Source organism: Microcebus murinus, chromosome 9, assembly GCF_040939455.1.
Source record: "Microcebus murinus isolate Inina chromosome 9, M.murinus_Inina_mat1.0, whole genome shotgun sequence".
NCBI classification, from domain to species: domain Eukaryota; kingdom Metazoa; phylum Chordata; class Mammalia; order Primates; family Cheirogaleidae; genus Microcebus; species Microcebus murinus.
This window is the reverse complement of record NC_134112.1, coordinates 102942562-102962749: the sequence shown is the minus strand read 5'-3', so window position 1 is coordinate 102962749 and position 20188 is coordinate 102942562. Positions and strand designations below refer to the sequence as shown.

General features: G+C 60.3%; 1 protein-coding gene across 1 annotated transcript in view; it reads left to right on the top strand.

Annotated features, from left to right (window-relative positions):
- The window catches only part of PTPRN2 (protein tyrosine phosphatase receptor type N2), a 595476-nt gene that overhangs the window by 552904 nt on the left and 22384 nt on the right, over window positions 1-20188 (top strand). The window contains exons 17-18 of the mRNA XM_076006762.1: window positions 5050-5127; window positions 19006-19125. Of these exons, the coding sequence (XP_075862877.1) occupies window positions 5050-5127; window positions 19006-19125 (198 nt within the window). The remainder of the gene's footprint in view (window positions 1-5049; window positions 5128-19005; window positions 19126-20188) is intronic.

Here is a 20188-nt window from a genome sequence, read left to right as displayed (position 1 = left end):
CCTTCCGCGAGCAGAGACGCGGGTGACCGTCCAGGCCCCGCCGGCTGCAGCTGGGTCAGCACCGAGGCGAGGGGGGGTGATGTCAATGCACCTGTGCTTTGCCTTTGTTTCACACCGCCAATCTCTCTTCCAACCGGGGCTGTGAGAATGAACTAGAAGAAATCCGTGGTGCCTGTTCTTTCCGAAACAGCCCAGGCTACGATGACGATGACCTTCCTCGCGGCCGCTGAGTGAGGAGCTCGCAGTCGCGGCGCAGGGAGCCCCTGGCTGTGCAGAACAAACCGCGATAATTACATCTGTCACGCCTGTCCTCGGTCCTCATTAGACTCGGGGAAGTCATCCAGGAGTAAATAACGTGCGATCTCTCCTTTCAAATCGGAGGTCAGGAAGGCAAATGGGAATTGTGTTTCCCCGCACGGGGTGTCTGGGAGACGGGCCCGCCAGCTGCCTTCAAGGCCTCGCTTGGTCATCGCCGAGGAGTGTCATTAACACGGGAGCACACGGCACACACGTGTCATTACCGGGAGCAAGTCCGAAATCCCCAGTGACACTGAAAAATAAGCTGGATCTTCGCCCCTACTGTTTATCAAAGCAGGAAAAAAAACGGTCTGAAGTCACAATGCAGAGGGCATCTGACTGGCTCAGGTGGGGACAGGTGGCGTCTCAGAAAAGAGTGAGAGCTCAGTATCCTAAGAAATCGGCCGGTGTGGAGCCGATTCCTCGGTTCCCGGAAAATATTCGCGACCAGACATCTGTCCGTATATGACGCAGTTTGTGTTCAGTATTTTACTTAAATAAATCTCAACGCGTAAGACTAAAACACAAAAATAGGGCCGGGCGCTGTGGCTCACGCCTGTAATCCTAGCTCTTGGGAGGCCAAGGCGGGCGGATTGCTCAAGGTCAGGAGTTCAAAACCAGCCTGAGCAAGAGCGAGACCCCGTCTCTACTATAAATAGAAAGAAATCAATTGGCCAACTGATATATATATAAAAAAATTAGCCGGGCATGGTGGCACATGCCTGTAGTCCCAGCTACCAGGGAGGCTGAGGCAAAAGGATCGCTCGAGCCCAGGAGTTTGAGGTTGCTGTGAGCTAGGCTGACGCCACGGCACTCACTCTAGCCTGGGCAACAAAAGCGAGACTCTGTCTCAAAAAAAAAAAAAAAAAAAAAACACAAAAATAATTCATAACAGTCCTTAAATCAAGTCTCCCACTGATCACCAGAAGCTACAATTTTCCGGTAAATTCCCACGTTAAGACTTGTTACCCGGAGAAGCATCCTGACATCTCAGGCCTGTCCAGTGCGTGTTGCCAAGAAAGCACCCGTGACATGGGCGGGCATGTCAGCGACAGGTGACGGAGGGAGCAGAGCAGGACACAATGACGGGCACGCTCCTCCCCTGCGGGACCCCACAGCCTGCTCCCGAGCCGCAGGGTCACTTCCTGGACTCCGGGTCGCCGCGGCTGCTGGGGCGGGGGTGGTGTGGGGCGGGAACCGGCCCCTGCCCCCGTCCCCACCGGGGCGGCTCCCGCGTCCCTGCTCCGTTCAAGATCGTCACGGCTGCGGGACTCGCGTCCCGTGGTCTCCACGTGCCAGATGCTTCACTTTCTAAAATCAGTGTTACTTGGGATATTGGGGGAATATGGCTGAGGTTTAGGTGCAGATTAACGTTTCTAAAGATAAAAGCGGCCACCCACGCCCGGTTCACGGCTGCCATCCCAGAGCGCAAGGCAGATCGCTAGGTGGCTTTCACACGGCGCACTGAGTCCCGTGCAGGGACACGCCTCTCTTGGGCGTGTCACCTGGCGCTGCCTAGGCATCCGTCTCCCAGGGGACGGTGGGGGCAACACACATACACACACACACACACACACACACACACACGCGGCTTCCCTCCTTCCTGAGAATACAGTGAGAGCGAGGTCACACCCTGAACCGCACTTGCCCTCCGACCGTCTGTTTTCGGGGGGGTCACGTGGCCGCTCCGGGTGGGGTGTCCCTGCCGGACTTGCTGTCACCCCACCCTTCCCGCTCCGGACACGCGGCCCCCCGGACGCGCCGGACTCTGTCTCCTGGGACCCGCCTTCCCACGCACTCACAGAGAAGGGCACACACGTGTGCGTGGCCACAGCCACCCGCCAGCATGGGGTCTGTGGGCGTCCAGCTTTGCACGGAGGGTTCAGGCCACGCCCAGGACGCTGAGGCACACGCAGGTGAGTCTGCGCACATGCGTGTGTGAGGAACCGCAACCGGCGGGCACTTAGAGACCGTGTCGTCCAGCCCCTCGCACGCCAGCCTCCCCCACCTTCTTCCGGCCGCCACTGAGGCCCAGAGACGTGGACTGACCGTGACACCCGCGCAGATGGGAAGTGATCGCAGGGAGACGGAAATAGCAGGGGAGGAGGAGGGAGGATTGGGAACAGCTCTGGGAAAGGCCAGGAGAACCTTAGCCGACTTCCCCCAGACGCGCTTACCCTGATTCGAGAGTCTCACGTGGAGCAAAGCTTCCCTGTGTTTGGTTAAACATTCGCTCGGCTGTCACCCAGCTAAAGTCACGAAACCGCGACACGCACAGAACGCTCCTGCCCAGAGCGACCTCTCTTCCACGGAATGTCACGGGGCGAAATCACTGTCGTCATCCTTCGAATTACCGTTGAGCTGACGCCGCGTCTGCCCACGCCGGGACCCTGCCGTCTGCTGCCCCCAGTGGCGGGGCGGGGTGGGCAGGGGGGGGCGCAAGGCCTGTCCGGCTCAGCCGCCGGGGCCGGGCTCCCGTGACCGACCTCCTCCCCGCACCCATGTCTGTCTTTGCTCCTGTCCTGGGTGCCGAGCGGGTGTCGGGTTCGAGGAGCTCAGGACGCCGGCACCGTTTGGACCCATCACAGACGCTGCCTCCTTCGCCCTCCCAAGACCCTGTCCAGATTGTTGCTTGTGGTCGCATGTTTCTCGTCTTGAGAGCAACCGAACGTGCTAGTCTGAACATGCTCACCGTTTTAAAGCGTGCTGCTGTCGAAATTGCTTTGGGCAGAAAAGCAGGTTTGCGAAGGGGGTGGCGTTTCCTCCGCACCCGTGACTGTTTGCAGGAAGAGACAGGGGTCTCCGTAAATAGCTGTCACCCCCCACAAGCGCATATTTCAGGAAATCAAAACTCCTTACTCCCGCTAAGCATTTTCCTACTGAAACATTTTAATTGGGGCTTTCAGGGAGAGCAACGTAATTTTACCTGCATTGTGTGTGTTGTGGTGAATTTCAGAGCGAGGTCCGGTTTTAATTACGAATCGCTGAATCAGATGCACAGAAAGCCTTTCTCCTGCACCCCCAGCTAGCACTGCGTTGCAGTTCTGTTAGAATAACTTGCATCTGCTCCTTTATGCAGTTCCCCCTTTTATGGTGGAGTAATTACAAGGTGCCGGGGTGCCTCCTCTCCCCGCTGACAGCCGTCAGCTCTGCAACCCCAGGGCTGCGTGCGGGCTCCTGGATCACAGCCGAGGAAAACCAGCCTCCATCCACTCTTCCCCAAACCCAAACGCAGAGCCCTGCTCTAAGGTGAAGCTGGGACCTAGTCGTGTGCCAGCTTGGAAGTCCACGTGCTGAAAACTCACTCGTTCACTGTGTTGAGAAATGTATTCTTTTTTTTTTTTTTTTTTTTTTTTTGAGACAGAGTCTCACTCTGTTGCCCAGGCTAGAGTGAGTGCCGTGGCGTCAGCCTCGCTCACAGCAACCTCAAACTCCTGGGCTCAAGCGATTCTCCTGCCTCAGCCTTCCAAGTAGCTGGGATACAGGCATGGGCCACCATGCCCGGCTAATTTTATTTTTCTATATATTTTTAGTTGGCCGATTAATTTCTTTCTATTTGTTTTAGTAGGGACGGGGTCTCACTCTTGCTCGGGCTGGTCTCGAACTCCTGACCTTGAGCGATCCACCCGCCTCGGCCTCCCAGAGAGCTAGGATTACAGGCGTGAGCCACCGCGCCCGGCTGAGAAATGTATTCTTAGTAATTATGTTTAAATACAAAGCACCTAAAATCTTTACTCAAACCTGATACCAAAGGAGCAAATCCTAGTTCCAGACGCAGAAGGACGAGCAACAGTGTGCCTGGATCAGCAGCTGGCAAAGCCACGCTCTCCTCAGGGGTCGGCCGCCACGGCCCTCCTGGGGGGTACCGGGAAATGCAAGAGGTGGCAAAGATGACGCGGTGTCTCCATGTCCTTTTGTAGGCGGCCCGGGCTTGCCAGCCGGGCACGAGCCCAGACAGCCCCAGCAAGCTCCTCTATCCTGCCACTGCCCAGAACTTGGCGCTCGGTTCTGCTTTCTTTAAGTTTGTTTCCCTGCTCAGCCAGTCTGTGAATTCAGTGTTATAACAAAGGTCTCTTAAGCCAGACTTCCCTATCAGAGCTAGCAGGGTGCATTGGGGCCAGTCGGCAGGCCGGAGAGCCCACGCCGGCCCCCCGTCTGGGGAGTAGAAATATCGATCGGAAGGAAAATGCTCCCCCAGGCCGGAACCCCGTCTGGGGAAGAGCCTGGCGCTCGGGCTGGGGTGCAGACACAGGCCCTGTAGCCGGCTGTGCCGGGCCCCCCTTTTCAGGATAAACAAAAACAGGGAAACTCTCTCAGGGACGCGGGGAGCTGGTGTGGATTCGCGCTTGTAGGACGTGGCGAGTCCGGCCGTGCCTTGGGGCTCTCCCCGCGGCGAAGAGTACAGGCTCCCCCTCCCCCGCCAGCACCTGCGGGTCCCACGGGTGGGCTCGTGACGCTGAGCAGGGGGGGACCCCCACAGATCGTCCACACTGGTGTCCTGACCGAGCGCTCCGGCGTCACCTGCCTGGTGAAAACGCAGCCTGTGGGGCTGTGGCCGCCCATGGAGTGAGCAGACGTGGTGGCCGGGCTCGGACGGGACGATGCCACCGGGGTCTCTCACGTCACGGCAGCAGCCGCCTGTCAACAGGGCGCTGGGTGCAGGGCAGGCACCTCCCCGCCCGGGCCTGGGCTCTCTCCTGACTGTCATGACCCCTGGCTAACCCTGTCTCCCTGCGGCCCCTGTCTCCGCAGATGGACCACGACCCCAGGAACCCCGCCTACATCGCCACCCAGGGACCGCTGGCTGCCACCGTGGCCGACTTCTGGCAGGTGAGTTTCTTTAATTAAAATCTCTTCTTGTGGAAAGATCTTAATAAGTCAGCCGTGAAAAATGTCTTTGGATTCGCTCAAGCCAGTTCCAGCTTGTCCGCAGGTGCCTGTCAGACGTGAGTTGATTTCAGGATCTACGTGGGTCCTTCAGTATTTTTATGATCGATCTTTTTTTTTTTTTTTCAAAGCTTGAGTGTGAAAAAAAATCCCCTTTGAGAGATTTGATGCTTTCCAGATCTTTACTTTTTAGCCGTTTTACAATTTCGCTTCTTGCAATAGAAAAATGAAGTTAGTAGGTGTTTAAATTGTTATATTTTATTCAGATGTACCCTCTTATCTATGAAGGCTGAAAGATGGCACTCGCATGATAGTTCACCTTCCCGGTGGAGTCTCTGTGACGCGTCCTAAAGGCCGGGCTGTTCTCTTGTCTCCGGGTCGACCCGGACCCCAGACCGAGGATCTGGCGTTGGGAGCGGGCACTGGCGTCAGCTCATGGCGGCAGGATTTGGGGGACAGACAGCCCCCCCCAGCCCTCTCCCGCCCTGCCTCCGTTGTCAGCCATGGGCGAAGCCACACGGGAACGGGGTTCGGGAAGTGTCCTGAGGGCCACCAGCACAGCAGTGAGGTCCTACTGTGCGTCCCCCAAACACGGCATGGGGGCTCCCCTAAGGAGAGAGGAGCTGAGGGCAGGGACGGGAAAGGAAGTGTCACTCCCACGGCGGTGGCCAGGGGCTGTGGCACCTACTCTGCAGGGACACACGCAGTCGAGCCGTGGCAGCACGTTTGTTCCATGTCCCTAGAGGTGACACCGTCCACAGTCGGGTCGCGGGTGGAGGACGTGCATTATGGGCTCAAGACAGGCAAGTTCTCTCCTCCCCCAGACTCGCTGCCCCCCCCAGACTCTGCTCGCTCCCGGCTCTGCCGCCGGCCCCCTCCGGACGCCGCCCGAGTCGGGGGTTTCCTCCGCCCGCCCCTGCGGACAGGCCCCAAAGGGCTTCCTGGAAGAGTCTGGAAGGGACCCGTGTTGACTAAGGGCCGCCGAGAGCCTCGTGAGCACGTTAGCAGACACGCGGGTGTCGCCATCCCGTTTACGGGCGGGGCAGGCAGGTGTCCAGGGCGGGGACGCGGCCACGTCTGGGACGTGTTGGCGTGGCCGCCGCTCCCGTCTGCCTGCGTCTTCGTGCAGCTGGGGGACTAAACCGATCTCTGGGTCACACGGTGGGACCGTCACCCTTGGGCGCTGACGTGGGTCTCAGGACGCCCGGGGCCACCCCCCACGGCTGCCCTGGGCTCCTCCGTGTCACACCCGTGGGGAGCCGTCCTGCCCACGCGAGAGGCCCCGGTCAAGGACGCTCGGCGCCCCTGGGCCACGCCGCTGGGGCCGCGCTGCGGGAGGAGGCTCTGGTCACGCACAGCTGTCCAGCCCCGCCCCAGCTTCGGCCCCAGGGTCCCTCGTGAGCTGCCCTCTGCTGCACACGCACCCTCGGCTCCTCGAGGAGCAGGAAGGGACCCCGCACCCGGCACGGGCTGGCAGGACGGGGAGCAGAACTCCAGCACCCCGAGTGCCACCTGCCGTGACCCGTCACCCAAAGGTGCACATGTGTGTAGCGTGTGGTGCTCCCACACGTGTGTTCTCTCACCCGCACCGGCCACAGTCCCCACCCCCCGGCTTCCGGTCCATCCCTCCCGCGGAACCTGCTCCCGGAGGACACGTTGGCACCTGACACAATCGCCAGCGTCTGTCACCACCTGTCACATGCCGGGTCCCGTGTGAGGGTTCCGCGTGTTCACACTTGGGCTGTCGGCTCCGTGGGGCTCTGGGGCTCACAGTCTGCCCATGTTCCGGGGCCAGCGCGTGGAGGAGGAGCTGCCCTTCCAGCCACACGTGACAGGTGGCCGCGGTGGTTGGTGGCCGTTCACGTCATCGGTGTTTACGAGTTACCAGACGCGTTAGATTGTCCAGGAGCAAACATTCCTGAAAGGGACAGAAACCGTCTCTAAACGGAGTGGCTAGAGAAGGTTCCAAGCGAGAGGAAGAGCAGCACAGCCCGAGACGCGCTCAGTCGGCAGCGGCCACACGGTTGGAGAAGCAGCGGGACCCTCGGAGGGCAGCCGCTGTCCCAGGACCAGGGTGCTGGCCTCCGTGGGCTCCCCTCCTGCGTGTGGCCGGGCACGGCCCTGCAGAGCCTGTGAGACACATCGTCTTCACGTCCTGGGTCGTCTAGAGACACCCACCATCGGGCAACAAGGCCGTAGGGCGGAGGTTGGAGAGAGTGGAATAGGTTATGTGGATCGGTGTGCTGGGACTACCGTGTTTCCCCAAAAATAAGACCGACCCATACAATAAGCCCTAGCAGGATCGCTAAGCATTTGCGCCATAGAAGCCCCACCCCGAAAATAAGCCCTAGTGACGGGCGTGGCTACGCAGTGCATCTGCACATCCCATGCATGCCGTTGTGGAGCGGGAAAGAAGACGAGCAGCCCTTCTCACCCGCCCCGTCGTGACAGCGACTGTCCCAGAGGTGACCGGAAAGGTGCGGGCAGCCCCACCAACAAGGTTGGCTCCCCGTCAGGTCCCGGGCATCCTGTGCGTGCTGCGAGCTGAGGCTTTGAGGGGAAAATAGCACATCCCCTGAAAACAAGCCCTGGGGTGTCTTCTTGAGGAAAAATAAATACAAGACCCTGTCTTGTTTTCGGGGAAACGCGGTACGCGTGGCGAGACAGCCCCTCACGGAGCAAACGCCCTGATCCAAGTCTGTTACGATGTGACATCAGTCTGTGGTTTTCTATTCCCCGTACGTCTGCCCTCTGTGGTCCCAGTGGTGTTTTGTGTTTTAATTGGCATAAAATGATTTATTTCACATTTTTATAATTCCCCTTGAAGTCAGCGGATGGATAAAACCGCCAGAGAGGACCCTCTGCCGTGACTGAGGTTAGGCGACCACCACACAGGTGAGGGGCTGGTTAGTTTTCTTTTACAAATGACAGTAATCAGAAAACACACAGAAATCACATTTTTATATAACCAAAGTGGCTTTTTTTATTAAGAAAGTCATTTAATTCTCTTCATTTTTATCAAAAGACTGTTGTCTTCATCGCCGCTTCCCAACAGAAACGGCCTCTCTCGGGTGCCAGGTTTCGCTGTGTGGGCGCGGCACAAACCCACGGCTGAGTCTCCGTGTGTCAAGGAGCAAGGACAGACCGGGCGCGGTGGCTCACGCCTGTAATCCTAGCACTCTGGGAGGCCGAGGCAGGAGGATCACTCGAGGCCAGGAGTTAAAGACCAGCCTGAGCAAGAGCGAAACCCCGTCTCTACTAACAATAGAAAGAAATTAACTGGACAACTAAAACTATATAGAGAAAACATCAGCTGGGCATGGTGGCGCACGCCTGTAGTCCCAGCTACTCGGGAGGCTGAGGCAGGAGGATCGCTTGAGCCCAGGAGTTGGAGGTTGCTGTGAGCGAGGCTGATGCCACGGCACTCACTCTAGCCCAGGCAACAGAGTGAGACTCTGTCTCAAAAAAAAAAAAAGGAGCAGGTGCGCCGTGGCCCAGACCTGTGGTCCTTTTCCAGGACTTAACTGGAGCGGCTCCAGGGGGCCGGGTCTGCCCAGACAGCTGTCCGCGTCTCGGGGGCAGCGCTCTTCCCGGACGGACGTGAGCAGATTCCAAGCTAAGGTTTCCTCTGCCGCCGGAGCCTAGCAGGACACCTGTCACTCAAACGTCCCCCAGAGGCGGAGCTTCTGCAGATGGGCACCGATGTGTGAGTACCTGTGAGGACAGAGCTGGATCTGAAAGCCCACTGCAGGCGCCTGGGACGGGCCGAGCCGGGGCTGCCTGGATCCGTGGCCGGCGGCACATTCGGACCGGGGAGCCCAGGCACGCCCACGCGGGATGTGCGGAGACACCTTCCTTCATCGCGGCCTCAGTGCTGATCCGAATCGCCGCCTCGGGCTCTGCCGACAGCCAGAGAACCCGGCAGGCTTGGCGGCGTGGCGTGGGCGTGGCTGGGAAAGGCCACGCTGTCCTTGTTTCCCACGGCTGCTGCCGCCACATGCCACAGATCCGGTGGCTCAAAACAACGGAAGTTGCTCGCGCGCAGCTCCGGACGCCGGGAGTCTGAGGCCAGGGTGTCGGCCGGGCCGGCTCCTCCTGGGGGTTCAGGGGAGTCTGTCCCGGGCCTGTCCTGCTCTCGGTGCTGTGCTCCTGGGTGGGCACGTGCACCCCACCTCTGCTTGCCTGGTCACGCGGCCTCCCCTGCCGTGTCTCTGTCCCTGTCCCCTCCCCTCGCAAAGGCACCAGCCAGCGGACGTAGAGTCCACCCTGACCCTGGCCTGTCGCTTGCTCATCTGCAAAGACCCTATCTCCAAACCAGGCCACGTTCCGGGCTCCAGGTGGACGTGGATTTGGGGCAGGGGACACGCTACTCTACACAGCACAGGGGCTCAGAAGAGAAGAGGCCCCTGCCCTGCTGGGCAGCCGTGGGCCGGGTGGCCCCCCACAGGGGCCCAGAGGGAGGTCTGGGTGGGGCAGGACAGGGCAGAAGAAGGGACGGGGGACAGGCACGTCCGGTCCGGGCTCACGTGGCCCCAGCAGCAGCACTGATTGCCGTGGGCCCCTCGCTGCCCCTCCCGGCCTTGGCACCTTCCTCCAGTCCTGCTCCAGGTGGCCCAAGCCACCCGAAGGCAGCTGGCCGTTTGCCACCCCTCCTTTCACACTTCTAGAAAGAGCTAGAAAACTGGGCAGGCTTAAGAGAGTGCCTTGCTGTGGCACGCCGCAGTGGCTGGACGTCACTGGTCCCAAGCCTGGCGGAGGTTCAGGCGGCGTGGTCTCAGTGCGTGGCGAGCGTCGGCAGAGGTGAGATGCAGTCGTGGACGCGGGGTCCCCGCCCTGGGAGACAGACGCGCCGTCACCCAGGAACGGGGCAGCCTCCCCGGGCATCGGAAGCCTGCGGTCCCCAGCCTGCCGGCGGCCAGGCCGCGAGGAAAACGTGCGTTCCCAGCCATGTGCGCCGTGCGAAAAACAGGGCGACTTCCAGGACGGAATCCGAGCCCGGGCGCCGGGCCGCGCAGCCCAGGGAGAGGTGTGGAGTGCCCGCTCCTGGCTGCAGATGCTCGGTGGGCTGCAGTCCCACTTTCTGGAAGCATCTGGGAGGGTCTTGGTGGGGGAAATGCCTTTTCTCCTTTCCTAATTGATAGGCTTGATTTAAGTAAAGCTCTTTGTGTTTAGCATCTGCAGATCACAGTCCTTGCTGTGGGCACGAAAAAGCCTGAGCCAGTCATTCCAGGAGACCCAGAGGATCAAGCGGTTTTTCCTTCCAGGCCCTCGCCGCCCGGGGGGAGGGACCGAGAGGCGAGAGTCCAGTGAGCGACAACAGCGCTCTTGGCGCCCGTGCTCACGCGGGCGTGTCTGTCCGTCTGTCTGTGTCTGCCACATGGGCCGGCAGCGGCCACCCCGGTCCAGGCAGGGGCGCAGTAGGGAAGGGGCAGCCCCGGGCTGCACAGCGTGTCCCGTCCCCGCCCCCGCCCCCGCCCTGGTCAGAGCCTCGGGGCGCCAGACCTCAGAGCATGGACGGGGGGGCCTCGGTTCCCGGTTTGGGCGTGCAACTTCCTGCCCTCCCACGGCAGGCCTGGAGGTCGCAGGGGCGGGTGGGGCGTTTGCCTAGGGACATGCTGACTCACAGCATGGAGACAGAGGGAACTTGAGGGTTGTGCTGGCTCTTAGTTAATTTCTTAGGGAAACTTCATTCCCATGATCTGTGCGTGTTTTAAGCACAGGCCCTGGATTTTCCCATTTCATTTATTTCTGATGTTCGGTCCTGCGGGATTTTCTACACGTACATTCGCAAACCTTTAAAGGTGAAATAAAGCCTCTCCGGGACGGCCTCACCTGAATCTGGAGCTCGGAGACTGCGGCCTCCGGCGCCCTGTCCAGCCCGCGCTCGCGGTGGCCACGGCCTCTCGCCACACGCGTGAGCACGTGAACTCAGACTCCGTGAGGAACGCACACAGTGAGCTTCTTTTCTAGCTGGTTTCTGTGGATCCCAGCTGACGACACCCGACAGTTCCACTTCTGTGTGTCCTGTGGGGTCCCTGGTCCCCACCCCTCCCCCGCCTACCCCTCCCCCACCCATCCCCCTCCCCCACCGCTCCCCATCCCCCTCCACCTACTCCTCCCCACCCCTCCCCATCCCCCTACCCCTCCCCCTCCCCTCCCCATCCCCCTACCCCTCCACCACCCCTCCCCATACCCCTACCCCTCCACCACCCCTCCCCATACCCCTCCCCACTGCTCCCCATCTCCCTCCACCTACCTCTGCCCCACCCTCCCCATCCCCCTCCACCTACCCCTCCCCACCCTCCCCATCCCCCTCCACCTACCCCTCCCCCACCCTCCCCATCCCCCTACCCCTCCACCACCCCTCCCCATACCCCTACCCCTCCACCACCCCTCCCCATACCCCTCCCCACTGCTCCCCATCCCCCTCCACCTACCCCTGCCCCACCCTCCCCATCCCCCTCCACCTACCCCTCCCCCACCCTCCCCATCCCCCTCCACCTACCCCTCCCCACCCATCCCCATCCCCCTCCACCTACCCCTCCCCACTGCTCCCCATCCCCCTCCACCTACCCCTCCCCCACCCATCCCCATCCCCCTCCACCTACCCCTCCCCACTGCTCCCCATCCCCCTCCACCTACCCCTCCCCACTGCTCCCCATCCCCCTCCACCTACCCCTCCCCACCCATCCCCATCCCCCTCCACCTACCCCTCCCCACCCATCCCCATCCCCCTCCACCTACCCCTCCCCCACCCATTCCCATCCCCCTCCACCTACCCCTCCCCACCCATTCCCATCCCCCTCCACCTACCCCTCCCCACCCATCCCCATCCCCCTCCACCTACCCCTCCCCACCCATCCCCATACCCCTTCCCAAACCTCTCCCCTCCCCCTCACTTACCCCTCCCCATCCTCCTCCCCTCCCCCTCCGCCTATCCCTCACCTCCCCTTCCCCTCCTCTCCCTTTCCGCCTATCCCCCTCCCCCCTTGCTTTCCTCTCCCCTCCCCCACCTCCCCCCCATGTCACCGTGTCACACGCATCGTTTCTTCTTCTTTAACTATCTCAGACCACACGGTCAGTTACAGACACCACAGGCGTGTGGGGGTGAAGCTCGGGTGTCGCCGGGCTTCAGGGCCTGACTCCCCGTCACGTTCCGCGTGGCCGGCGTCTGCGCCGCAGGGCGGGGTCCCCTCCGCCCAGCCGCGCCCAGCGTGGACGTCCGCGGGAGCCGCGTGGCAGCATAAGGGGTGCCCGCCTGCCTGCCCGGAGGAGAGGCCGTGCTCACGCACCAGCGGCTTCCGCGCGCGCCAAGCCATTAATTCGCATATGTGAAAAGGAAAAAGGAGACTTTTGCGTTTGAGCGAGTCCCGGGAGGACGTCTGCCGGGCAAGCCTTCGACCGCGCTTTCTCTGAGTCCCCTTCCCCTGCGCGCTCAGACGGCCGCTTTTCAGAGATGCGCGTTGTTTTCCCCTGAGCGTCTACACAGCGTCCCGCTGCCAGGGCGTGGCAGGAGGCACAGCGCCAGGCGGGACCTGGCCTTGGAGGAGGGGACAGTCCGCGAGAAGACAGACAAGGACGTGGACAGGACTGACCAGGGAGGCAGGGATGTATCACAAGAGATCTAGTAGAGGGAGGGGAAGTTTCCTGCCTGGAGCGGCCCGGGGCGATTGCAGGGAAGCGGCCTGGGCGGGTCGTCTCCCCTTCAGCTGGGCTTTGTGGTGCTTCCGAGAGTTCAGGTTGTTTATGTTTATGGTGTATGACCCACTGCTCCGTGTACACACACACGGCGGAGCCATCGCCACAGTCAAGCAGGTGAGCACACCCGTCTCCTCGCACGTCTCCACGGATAGCGTGTGGCAAGAACACGCGAGACCTGCCGTCTCCGCACACCTCCCGCGGGTGACAGGTCGCGGCCCACGGTCACCGTCCCGCACGGGAGGCCTCCAGAAGGCACCGTCCTGCGCATTCTGTTCCTGTGCGTCAGACCCTTTTGGATTCCACAAAACGTGGGACCACGTGGTCTGTCTCTCGTGCCGGCTCACTGCGTTTGGCGTCACGTCCTCCGGGGTCACCCACATCGTCGAAAGTGGCAGGTGTCCTTCTTTAGGACCGAATCACACTCCATTCTGCACATGCCACGCTGCCCCCGTGGTCGCTGATGGCCACAGAGGCCGGTCCGTGGCTGGCTGTCGTGGGTAGCGCCGTAGTGGCCGTGGCAGCGCCGGTGTCTTTCAGCGTGCTGTGAACAGAAGTCCTCTGAGCAGGAACTTGGAGGAGAGAGACTCATCCCAGGAGACGGTTCGCAAACCGGGGAGACCCGGCCTCGGCGTGAGGCCAGGACGTGGCCCAGAGAGCGAAGGGAGGCCCGTCTGTCTCCACGGCGATCCCCGCTGTCCCCCCGAGGGCTGCTGAGCTCCGACAGGTCGAGGCAGATGCTGTCTCTCTGTCCGGGCGGCGAGGACAGGGACAGGCGCCGTGGATGCCCCGGCTGGGCAGGTTTCCAGGAAGAGGCCGGCGAGGTCTCTGATCAGCAGTAGCGGCCGGCGCCAGCGCGGATCAGGCCCCATGAGGCCCTCGGACCACCGAGGGACCGGCTCCCGCAGGCCCGCAACGCTGGCTGCAGTTTCTGCAGGGGGCCGAGCCCAGAAGTGGGGTTCCCGCCTCCCACGGCATTTTCAGTTTTAATTTGTCGGGGACTCTCAGCGCTGTTTTCCAGGACGGCTGGGCTAATTCACGTTTCCACGGACGGACGGCGCCTGGGCTCCCCCCTTCCCCCCTCGCCCTCCCCAGCGCGCCTCTGTCTTGGAGGACACGCGACAGGCCCGAAGCGTGTCTCCCTGCGTGTCGGCGACGTGAGCTCCTTCCCGCACGCGTGTGGTCTGTGTGTCTTCTTGGAGAAATGTGCGTTAAGGGCTTCTGCCCGTGTTTAAGCCGGACTGTTTGACTTCTGTCTGCTCGTTAGATACTTAGCACTCGGATCGACCTCTGGCGAGGAGCCCCCGAGTGTCCGTGCATCTGCTGAGCTGACCGCGGCAGGAGTCTCGGGGCTGACGCCCTCAACACCCGTGGCTGGTGTGGCTGGCATGGTTGACGTGGCTGGTGTGGCCGACGTGGCTGGCGTGGCTGGCGTGGCTGGCGTGACGGGTGGCCGCGGGACTGAGTGAGTTTCTAGGCTGATGCAGCAGAGTATCTCAGACCAGCTGCTAAGACAGCAGCGGCGTGTCCTCTCCCGGCTCTGGAAGGCAGAAGCCGGAAATCAAGGTGTGGCCAGGGCCACGCTCCCCCCAGGCCTCCCAGGAGGGCCCTTCCGGCCTCCCCAGCCCCGGTGGCCCCAGGCGTTCTCTGGCCGTGGCTGCCGTCTCCCCGCGGCCTCCTCCTCGCGGTCTGCGCCTCTGCGTGGCGACCCCGTCCTGCAGACGCACAGTAGGGCTAGACTGGAGCCCACGCCCACCCAGCGCAGCCTCGCCTCGACCTGGTTGCATCCGTTTGCAAACACACGTGGATTCCCGGGACTGGGGCGGGACTTCTGCGCACCCCTGGGGAGGATCGGCTCGGCTGCGACAGAGAGAGGCACGGATTCCAGATGCGCCGCCAGCGAACTCGCTCGCCGGATCCCGCACAGCAGCCACAGCGCGGGCCAGCGCCCGGGTCGCGCTGAGTGCTCGTTTCTGCAGCTGCTTGCCCCGGAATAACCGCACAGAGGGCCCAGTCCAGGTGGCGTCCCCGTGGGTGCCACCAAGAGCTCCATGGGAGTCAGGACGGGCTGGCCCCACAGGGACCGGCAGCAGGTGCTTGCTGCAGTTCTGGGGCAGCCGAGAGCCACCGGGCCGGCCGCCTGCCTCCTCCGGCAGGGAAGGGACCAGTGGGACCACGGGAGCCGCTGCCCTCTCCCGGCCCAGGCACTCGGGGTCGAGACGTTTGCAAACCTCCCGGCGGGCTTCCTCGGTGAGGGGTCAGTGCATTTAGGGAGAAGCTCACAGAACAGAGCGTCTCAAAGTATCCCCTGAAGCCCGGCTCCCAGACTCCACACCCGCTCCCGCGCAGAAGGCTCCAATCCCTGTTGGCTTTGCTCTGATGCAGCTTCCGTGGCGCCTGCTTCCTGCCTGGGAACAGTGATCCCATAGGCCGGGCGCAGTGGCTCACGCCTGTCATCCCAGCACTCTGGGAGGCCAAGGCGGGCGGATTGCTCAAGGTCAGGAGTTCGAAATCAGCCTGAGCAAGAGCAAGACCCCCGTCTCTACTATAAAGATAGAAAAAAATTAATTGGCCAACTAATATATATATAGAAAAAATTAGCCAGGCATGGTGGCGCATGCCTGTAGTCCCAGCTACTCGGGAGGCTGATGCAGGAGGATCACTTGAGCCCAGGAGTTTGAGGTTGCTGTGAGCTAGGCTGATGCCACCGCACTCACTCTAGCCTGGGCAGCAAAGCAAGACTCTGTCTCAAAAAAAAAAAAAAGTGATCCCATAACTGCAAACAGGAGCACAGCGGGGGGCCGGGAAGGACAGTGACATAGGGACGTTTCGCCACCCGGCTTGTGGCGGGGATATCTTGTCCGCTCTGGAATCTCCAGCCAGTGCCTGCCACTTGGGGCGTCAGAGGAGCAGGTGGCCATCAGTGTTGTGTTTTCTGATACTCAACAGAACAGAAAGTGCTAGAGGCTGCCGTTTCTGGAACCCCGTGAACCGCCTATTTGGATGAACTGCACCAGGAGCACAGAGGGCTTGGGGTCACTCTGTCCTTCCTGGAGAAGACGGTTTGAGATCCACCACAGACCCGTCACACGAACAGCACCTTCCTGTGTTCCACCCGCAAACTACGGCCAGCCGAGGAGAAGGAAAACAGCGAAACTTCTCCCTGCTTAGAGATTGGATGTTCATGGACTGGAATTTGAACTGCTATTCTATGTTCCCACCAAATCCCGAGTAAACTTTCCTGCATGGGCCGGGTGCGGTGGTTCGTGCCTATAATCCTAGCACTCTGGGAGGCCCAGGCGGGAGGATCGCTCAAGGTCAGGAGTTCGAGACCAGCCTGAGCAAGAGCGAGACCCTGTCTCTACTAAAAATAGAAAGAAAATTAATTGGCCACTAAAAAAATATAGAGGTTGGTCCGAGTGCAGTGGTGTTTACAACTAATTGATCACAACCAGTTACAGATTCCTTTGTTCCTTCTCCACTCCCACTGCTCCACTTGACCAGCCTTTGGGCCGGGCGCGGTAGCTCACGCCTGTAATCCTAGCTCTCTGGGAGGCCGAGGCGGGTGGATTGCTCGAGGTCGGGAGTTCAAAACCAGCCTGAGCAAGAGCGAGACCCCGTCTCTACTATAAATAGAAAGAAACTAATTGGCCAACTAACATATATAGAACAAATTAGCCGGGCATGGTGGCGTGTGCCTGTAGTCCCAGCTACTTGGGAGGCTGAGACAGAAGGATCGCTTGAGCCCAGGAGTTTGAGGTTGCTGTGAGCTAGGCTGACGCCATGGCACTCACTCTAGCCTGGGCAACAAAGACAGACTCTGTCCCAAAAAAAAAAAAAATATATAGAAAAACAAAATGAGCCAGAGATGGTGGCGCATGTCTGTAGTCCCAGCTACTTGGGAGGCTGAGGCAGGAGGATCGCTTGAGCCCAGGAGATTGAGGTTGCTGTGAGCTAGGCTGACGCCATGGCACTCACTCTAGCCTGGGCAACAAAGACAGACTCTGTCCCAAAAAAAAAATATATATATAGAAAAACAAAATGAGCCAGAGATGGTGGCGCATGTCTGTAGTCCCAGCTACTTGGGAGGCTGAGGCAGGAGGATCGCTTGAGCCCAGGAGATTGAGGTTGCTGTGAGCTAGGCTGATGCCACAGCACTCACTCTAGCCTGGACAACAGAGTGAGACTTGAGGAAAAAAAGGAAAAGAAAAGAAAAGCTTTCCCTGCATGTTTTGGGTGAAGCCGCCGGTGCCATGGCCGAGGGCGGGAACAGGACGGCGAGTGCCAGGTTCCCTCCCGGGTGGGCGGCTGCATGCGGGGTCGGGGGGACGCGCCGTGATGCTCTGGGATCCATGCACGGCTCACAATGTTGGCACCCGATTGGGCTGCCTGTTTGCCTGATTTAGTGGATTCCCCTCTCTGCTTTTGCACGCCGAGACCTAGAAGGAAATACTCCTCCCCTGGGGGCCTTTGGGATTGTTTGTTTAAATTAAGTTCCGTCTGGATTTAATCTTGGCCGAGCCTTCAGAGAGCACGGGGCCCGTGACAGGCGCGGTGACGGGGGCCAATGAGAGCGTCCGCCCCACAGCAAGACCCTCCCGTAATGTCACACTTGGGCTGCACGGATGGAGTGCCGGGCGATTAGTTTATGGCCGAGATCATTGTGTTTTTATTGCACTCATAAAGTCTGCGTTTCCCCTCATTTTCATAATGGCCTCAATGAGCCGCTTGGCCTCCCAAAGGCGCGTTAAGCCGCCACACGCGGGGAACGCAGACTGGCGGGGCAGGTCCAGGCGCCCCGAGAAGCTCGAAGCGAGAAGCACGTTCCGAATTCTTGTCCTGCAGGGTTGGCACCGAGGAAAAAGAGAGTGTGCGCGTTCCGGCACTCTTACTTGTGGGTTTTTTGTAAATGCCTCAGTGGTTCCCACTAAATCCCGACATAAATGACGGGCAGCGAGGTGGGTTAGGGGCGTGGACCACGTGGGAACATCCGTCAGTGTTAAAGGAGGAGAACATCGTGCGGGTGTCTGACTTTAAAAACGTAATTTAAAGGAGGGTTTAATAACGTGAACCACGATGAGAAAGCATTTTGTGTTTGGGACCTGTGTACTTTTTAAATAACGAGATCTTACTTGGATTTTTATGTCTGTATTTAAAAGAAATGGAAGCTCTCTTGGGTGCCAAATTCACATGCAAAGGCGGCCGCTTGCAAATATTCCTGTGAAGTTAATGTGACCCATCGCGGGGAGCTCAGAGCCCTCCTCACTCTGTAATTTAATATGCTAATAAAAGCCCGCAAATGCTACATCAGTGCGCTCCCCCCGGAATGATACGGCCCTGAGCAATCACGGCCGTGACTGTGAACACGTGGTTTCACGGCCCCAAAGCTGCGAGTTGCGTGGGGAAAGCAGCACGGCTCGAGGACTTCGCGTCTGTCTCTGTCGTGGCTGCGTGTTTGGGCGTGCGTTCACGTGTCGACTGCTGTTGGGACCTGTTCTCAACGTGGCTGTCACGAGTCAGTGCCTCAGTTTGGGATCTGCTGCGATTCGAATAGGACTGCAGTGCTTTGGCGGAAGCAAGCGGAATTGCAGCAGCAACCTGTTGCTTTCCGCGATGCGCTTCTGAAAAGAAACCTTCTAGCGCCTTCCCCGTGTGACAGGGCGGCAGCTCAGCAAAGCAGCGTGCTTCTCTGGTTGCGCAAAATAACGGCGGCCCCCAGAAGTCGGGGCTGTCCGCCGGTCGCCCTTCCCGCCACTCGGGGCGGGCGGTTTTCGTGCAGCGTGAGCCTGCCTGCCGTCCGCTCTGCGCTGCCTTATGGAAAGTTCCATCTTTATAGATCAGAAGTTGAGTCAAACAGCCGGACAGGGACCTGAGGAGGTTTTCAGTGCTGTGGAATGCATTCACTTTAATATTATTATTTTTTTAATATTTCACGGCCCATGCAAACTTGGGCCGGGTTCTCCAGAGCGGTGCCGGCGGGCGCAGAGAAAGCGTGTCCCGTGAAGGTGAAGCGAGCGTCCTGCGCACGGAGCAGATCGGGGCCGCGCCCCTGGGCGCAGACGTCACGTGTGCCCCGGGCGGTGCGGACAGTCACGCCGCGGCCGCGCCCCTCTCTGTCCGCAGATGGTGTGGGAGAGCGGCTGCGCGGTGGTCGCCATGCTGGCCCCGCTGACGGAGAACGGCGTCAGGCAGTGCCACCGCTACTGGCCGGACGAGGGCACCAGCCTCTACCACGTCTACGAGGTACTCAGAAGGCGCCTGCGCCCGCGCCCCGCCCCCTCTGAGCGCAACTCGCCTGGCCGGTCCTCCCTGCGCGGCCGGAGCTCGCCCTGCCCCGCCCTGCCCTGCGTGGGGACGGTCGCCCCCCCGCCCCGCCCTCGGAGGCGGCAGGGCCGGCAGAGGCCAGGCACCCCGACAGCTGCATGGCTGTGGGCTGTGCCCCGGGGTGGAGGGCGTGGTTTTCGTTTTTCTAAATTACATGGATCCAAATGCTGACGGAAGAAAATAAGATCCCCCCGACGGCCTGGCCCTGGTGCCGTGCAGCCTGGACAGGCCCTGAAGCGGGTCACTGTCACAGAGAGCCCGGCCACCCCCTCCGCTAACGGCTTATTGGTGCTGCTGCCTGAGCCGCATGGCCTGTCCCCAGTGCTCCTCGAGTTCTGTGTCTGCACCATCTGACGTTTTATTTTTGGTTTTTGGGGTTTTTTTTTTTTGAGAGAGAGTCTCACTCTGTTGCCCGGGCTTGAGTGCCGTGGTGTCAGCCTAGCTCACAGCAACCTCAAATTCCCAGGCTCGGGTGATTCTCCTGCCTCAGCCTCCGGAGTAGCTGGGACTACAGGCCTGCGCCACCATGCCCGGCTAATTTCTTCCACATATATTTGTAGCTGGCCAATTAATTTCTTTCTATTTTTAGTAGAGACGGGGTCTCGCTCTTGCTCAGGCTGGTCTATGAACTCCTGACCTCGAGCGATCTGCCCGCCTCCGCCTCCCAGAACGCTTAGAACGACAGGTGTGAGCCACCACGTTGCCCGGCCAATCTGAACTTTTTATTCATGGACAACCTGCCCACAAGTTCATTTCTCCTGCTAGGGTTTCCGCCCACACCAAGAATGAACTGGATAAACTCGGGCATTGAAGCGAGTCCGAGAGCGCACCTCTGGTTCTGCTTTGCGTCGGAACTAGTCGGAGCGCCAGAGTCCCAGAGCGAGACCCCGTCTCTACTAAAAATAGAAAAATTAGCTATGCGTGGTGGTGTGCACCTGTAGACCCAGCTACTGGGGAGGCTGAGGCAGGAGGATCAGTTGCA